Here is a 6,000-nt window from a genome sequence, read left to right as displayed (position 1 = left end):
AATACTCCCCTCCCCTGTAGTATTTATGCACACTCTGTATTCACCTGAGAAACAAACACTTGATGAAGAAAAAAGACGTGCAGTTAAATATATCCACAAAGAAGAAAAGTTCTATCCATGTTTATGATTCGTCTTGATAGCTAGGAATGGAAGATGCAGTTTGATGTATCTCAGGTGAACAGGTTCTGGAAACAAGCAAGGGATGACTGTCTGCATTATGACCTGCTCTGCGGGGCCACCGCGGAGAGGACCAGATGAATGCTTGGTCTGATTTGGCAATGGCCCTTCTGATCATATGACAACAGGGATCCTGAACTTCATGACTGAACGGGGATTTGAACCCAAGTCTCTTCCGTCTGACATTCTAACCACTATGCCACACTGTATCTCATTAAATACCGAACCTTAACTGTTAAAGGTACAGGAATGTTGAGCAGCCCGATCTTAAGCAGGTTTACAATGAGTTCCGATGGGGCTTACTCTTCAATTCAGTGTGTGGAGCACTGGCACCCAAATGCTGAAAAGCAAGTTGCCATTGCTGTTATATAACCTCTGCACATGCTCAGAGGTCCTCATCTCTCCGGACCTGAGCCATGGGTATTGGGATACAACAAGCTGCTGGGTGGGTGGAGCTGGGCCGTCAGCTGCCCAAAAGGTAACTCATCAGAGCAAGCGGGAGCGCTCGCCGGTTGGCAGTGCCCTGCCTTCCCCTCCCTCTTCGGCCAGCCTCTCCTCCTCAGTGCAGCCCAGCCGCACACCAGCAGATGCCGCCGCCGCCGCGTCTCAGCCACAGCAACAGTGAGTGGCAAAGCAGCTGCCGCCGCGTTAGCCACTTAGTGAAAGTTGCGCGGCGGCGATTGACGCTTCCTTGGGAATCCGGATGCGCTCGGAAGAGGCAGCGGCAGCGACAGCAGCGCCGGGGCTGGCAGGACTGCTCCTCGCTGGGGCACCGCACAGGCGGCTTCCTAGGCAGAAAGGGAGAGTGGATCCGGGTAATATGGACAAGACCCACGTTGCCGCGATCTATCGGGAGGCCGGCCTCGCTCCGGCTGAGGAGGATCCCGGCTGCAGGGAAAGAGTGGGCGCGAGGGGCTGGGGGCCTTCTGGGCCAGCGTGGGGGCCATTTTAGCTTCCCTTCCCAGCCCCGGGCCGCCTGCAGACACCTGCAAAGGCGGCGGGATTCGGAAAGGCAGCATCAGACCCCCGCCTCCTGCAGGGCTGGAGGAGGGGAGAGCAGGAAGGACTGCCCCCTCCCCCGCCGCAGATCCACGCGTGGGTGCGGAGGGGTGGAGGATCGGGGGAGCCTGGCTGGGGAGGAAAGGGTCTTGAATCCAACACCCCCCCCCCCCGCCCCACGAAGGGAGGCCATTATGTGGGAGCGCCCAGGCGGGCACACGGGCGGCGCGGCGGGGGGATTGGCTGCCGCTCACAACAAGCGATGATTCAGGCGGCTCGCTCAGCCCGATCCCGCCCCTCTCCCCGCTCCTCGGCACAAGCGCCGGCGAGTCCGCAAGGCATGGCTGCGCGCAAGAAGCCATCCGGTAACGCGGGGGAACTAGCGCGCAGAGAGGGTGGGGGAAGAGCGGGGCCGGCGGAGCGCGCGGGCGCAACAGGGCTGGCGGGGCGGAGGACGGAGGAGCCGGGCTCACCACCCGTGGGCTGGGGGAGCGCGAGGGAGGGGGGCGGCGGCGGCAGGTGCTTGCTCCCTTGGGACTCACGGTCTCGCTCTCCCTCCTTCCCCTCAAGAGCTAGCGATGGAAGCCCCGCACCTCGACCTGCTGGAGTCCCCCGAGGGCTGCCCCTCCCCTCTGGAGCTCAAGTCTGCCCCCAGCAAGAAGATGTGGGTCAAGCTCCGCGCGCTGTGAGTAACCTGAGCTGCCCTCCGCCCCTGTCAGGGCCGTCTTTTCTTCTCCCGACCCTCTCCGGCTTTCCTTTTTGTGGCTTCCTGCACGCCTGGTCTCCCCTAACGACCTCTTGCAGTCAGATGCAGGTTGTTTTTTTTTGGGGGGGGGGAGGTTGTTGTGCGCCCAAGCAAGTTTTATGATGCTGAATCGTGTGCGTTGCTGACTTTGGGTACTGCCGGATTTCACCGCTGGGAGGCTAATTTTTTGCCGCAGCAATTAATAGCATTTGATGAAGGGTCTCAAGCTGCTGGGTTGGTATGAGCCCCCCACCCCAGCAGTGCTTGTTGCTCTTTCAGTGGGGTCAGCGTGAGACAGAGTCATCTGTATGCAGAGTAAGCTGGTTTATCTCACAAATGTGCACGGCAAAGGTTCTTCTATTGCTCTTTGTAACCGTAGGGTTGTGTGCGAGGCATCTGGACAACAGCACTACTGTTGGGGTGGTTTAGCATTTCATCCAAAGTGTGGAAAGTAAAAGTGCAAAAGAAAAAGGCAAACTGTGCATTGAATATTGCTTAACTGGTAGGGGCAGAATTTGTCATTCGGACTGTGTCCCCTTCCACATCCTGACCACACTGGTGTAGCAGAGTGGTTACGAGACTTGAGCTATGAATTAATAAGTTTCTGGCTCAAAACTAGCCTCTGCCAAGAACTTGGAAGGTGAGGGGCTTGGCTAAGCCCCTGTTGTCTGAACTTCAGTCCCTCCCTCCAGTCTGCATTAGCTAACTATATTGGCCTACCTTATAGGGTTGTTGTAAGGACTGCAACAGGATTGTATGTGAAACACTTTTGAATGCTCTAAAAGTACTAAGTTGTATAATACGAATGCTACTCTCCAGAGATCAGTGCAGCCCCTGTGTAGTTCACAGGTGGAGAATATACTGCGCTGCAGTCTTGTGCATGCTTGCTGGGGAGAAAATGCTGTTGAAATCAGCGGCATATCCTTCTTAGTAAATGTGCATAAGATTGTGCTGCGTATCACTCGCCTGTCATTTAAGAGATCTGTGGCTGAAGCATCTTTATTCCCTTAATACTGGCATTGCTTTGTTATGTCAAGCATTAGGTGCAAATGTTTGTGTTAGTTGGGAGAGAGCTATAGTTCGAGGAGTTTGGATACAGAGCCCCAGTTTCTGGCTCCAACCCTTGCCTCTTATTTCATCCCCGCTCCCTGAAGGTGTGTGTATGTGGGGGGCGCCTTCAGAATACAGCCTGGGCCAGAGGGTTATGCTCTGAAAGAGTCCTCTCTTTCCTGAGGTGAAGGGTCGAGCCAGTTCCTGTGAGAATACACTTGTTGCACCCCTGACAGGTTTCTGGGAGAGCTTGCTTCTGTATGCAGTTGTGCAGTTTTGCATTCATTTGCATATGTATGCAGTTGCAGTTTGCTGCAAGGTAGCATCTCAAGCTTGGAGATGGGGCTGCAGCTTAGTGGCTGAGTGTCTGCTTTGCATAAGAAGGTTCCAGGTTCACTCCCTGGCATCTCCAGGTAGGGCTGGGAAAGACTGCTCTTGGACTCTCTGAAGAGCTGCTGCCAGGCAGTGTAGACCAGGGCTGTACAACTTTGGCCCTCCAGCTGTTAGACTACAGTGCCCATCATCCCTGACTATTGGCCATTGAGGCTAGGGATGATGAGAGTTGTAGTCCAACAGCTGAAGGGCCAAAGTAGCAACCCTGGTCTACACTGACTGGCAGCAGCTCTTCAGGGTGTCCAATAGAAGCCTTTCCCACCCTACCTGGAGCGGCCAGGGATTGAACTTGGACCCTTCAGATGCAAAGCAGGTGCTCTACCACCTGGAGTAGACACCGGATGGACCAATGGTTTGACTCTGTATAAGGCAGCCACCTATATTCCTATTTGCACACCAGACCCCCCCTTCTCAAAGAGTTGTAAATCATCTTCGCACCATAATGACTTCCACACCACCACCACCCCCAGTGAATTTTCATCATCTTGCCTGCTGTATGTTGCATGCAGAAGCCGCAAGTAAATCATCTGCAACATACGAAGATGCCTTAGCTTAGCAATTAGTTTTCTGGCTCCGCGGAGCACCTCAGCTCTCTGGGAATCTGGTTTAAGCCACACGGGATAATTTGCCAATACCTTCCTCAGGAGTTGCTCTGGGAGCTGTTCCACGGATGCAGTCAGGGCTGGCTCTTAACCAGCAGAATGCACATTGACACCGATCAGACACCTGCAAAGGACTGAAAGTGGGGTGGGGGAGTGAGCTTGTTCATCTGCCAGCAGCTCAGCCAGTCTGGGCTTAATTAATCACTGGAGTTCTTAAAAGGAGGGAAGGAACCCCCATGTGGTGGTGACAAGGCTGGAAGGCATTGGAAGCCGCACACACGCGTTTTCTGCGGGCACGCTTTGCTAGATTGAAACTGGGAGTCAGTGGAGTGTAATGGCTGGACAGGGTTGGGTTTTGATGAGGGAGAGGCCTGGGTTCAAGGCACTGCTCAGCTGTGGAACAGGCTTGGGAGGCCAGTGGAGAGCTTTCTCTTGGCTGAACTCTTTTTCCTGGCTGGTTAGAATAATATCAGGTGAAGAGATCTGTGTCATCCACCTTGATCCTTTGTGAGAGGATGGGGAAAACCTAAGTGACTAGTATTTTATCACCCAGTGCTCTCATCTCCAAGGCAGATAATAGAGTCTTGATCATCTTCTGAATAACTCCAGTGAAATGGGCTGCTGCTCTTTCTGCTCTGCAGCTGGGCAGCTGAGACGCAGCGACTTTTTCCGAAGCGAACCAGAGGCCTCTTTTTAAGATTAGGTTTTCAAGCGTACAGTAAAAATGTCAAGCGCGAGTGAGGGCAAGACCAAATGTTTTGTACAATGATGCTGCTTGGGGTGCTGGGGTTGGCTGGAGCGCCCCGTGCCGTACTGGGGACAAATCTGAGTTGGTTGCTTAATGTGTGAATAGGTACCACACTTTATGTGGCAGACATGGGCCCCGCTTACTGAGGTGGCAACCCTTTGTCTGGGCTGTACTCTTATCAGACTGATGGAGGGGGCTCATATAATTGAATGTTCCCTTGTGCCCCGCCCCCCAGGAAATAGGAGAGAAAATTCTGTACATTGGGGGTTCTCAAACTTGGGCCTACAAGCTTGTTGGACTACAAATTCCATTGTCCCCAACCACAGTGGCCTTGTGGCTGGGGATGATGGGAGTTGTAGTCCAACGCCCGGGGACCCAAGTTTGAGAACCCCTGCTATACACAGAAAACCAGCCTGTTGGGGAGAAAGGTTCTAGCTTCCTTCCTGGCCCATCAGTTTTCTGTGTGGAAGGTGGTTGTTGTATATAGAAACGGTTCATCACGTGAACTTCCACCTGCAATCTGAGGGCGAAACAAGACATATCATTTGAGTTTACAGCAGTCATAGAGTACACTAAATTTGATCAAAGCAATGGTGTGAGGAGAGTGGGTGCATGACCTTTTCAAACTGGGCCATTTCCCCTATTGATACCCCTGCTGATTTTTTTCTCCTACAGGGGAATATGCATGGACTTTCTCCAGTGGGGAGAAAAGCACTGGGGCGAGGGCTTCTGCTGCTGTAAAGTTTAAAAAAACAAACACGTCAGACATAGCCGGGAGGTACTCTCTGAGTCTCCTAGGTCCTATCTAGCTTATCCTTGGAAGCCATACTGTGCAACCCTGACATAGTTTCTCAGTGAGAACTAGGCCATGATTGCTGCAGCCAGCTGCGCCCATGTCACACGGATGTTTTCTGCAGCAAGCGCATCAAGTCTGGAGAACATACTTTCCACCTTCCACTCTTTTGTGTATCTATATTGGACCAGGGCTCTCCGACACGTATACACAGGTCTTTAAAGACATGTCTGTTTCCTTTGCATTTTATGTGTTTCTGTAGAAAACACTGGTGGGCCCGTAGCTGTTTTGTGTCTGCCCTTTTGAAACACGGGGTTGCCCCCTAGCCTATAACAGAACTACTAGCTGAACTGAGCCAGCTCTTAAGTCCCTGACTCACTGCCCGGCCACTAGGTTGTGCTGGCACTGGCAAGCAGAAATAAGTGGGGTGGTGGTTGGAAACTGGAGAAGGCCTGCAAGGGAGACTGATTTCTGAAATGCAGATTGAGTGCAT

General features: G+C 53.0%; 1 protein-coding gene across 4 annotated transcripts in view; it reads left to right on the top strand.

Moving 5' to 3' along the window:
- The first annotated feature begins 686 nt into the window (after window positions 1-686).
- Window positions 687-6,000, top strand: part of PDE1B (phosphodiesterase 1B) — a 162,125-nt gene continuing 156,811 nt past the window's right edge. For 2 of the 4 annotated variants that reach the window (XR_008316116.1, XM_053295936.1), the window contains exons 1-2: window positions 805-992; window positions 1,747-1,861. Coding sequence is in view for 3 of the 4 variants with exons in the window: in XM_053295936.1 (XP_053151911.1) it covers window positions 881-992; window positions 1,747-1,861 (227 nt within the window). In the remaining variant the exon portion in view is untranslated. The other 2 variants (XM_053295938.1, XM_053295937.1) reach the window with 2 other exon arrangements.

Source organism: Hemicordylus capensis, chromosome 2, assembly GCF_027244095.1.
Source record: "Hemicordylus capensis ecotype Gifberg chromosome 2, rHemCap1.1.pri, whole genome shotgun sequence".
NCBI classification, from domain to species: Eukaryota; Metazoa; Chordata; class Lepidosauria; order Squamata; family Cordylidae; genus Hemicordylus; species Hemicordylus capensis.
Note: the sequence above shows the minus strand (reverse complement) of the source record. Positions and strands in the feature narration are given on the sequence as shown.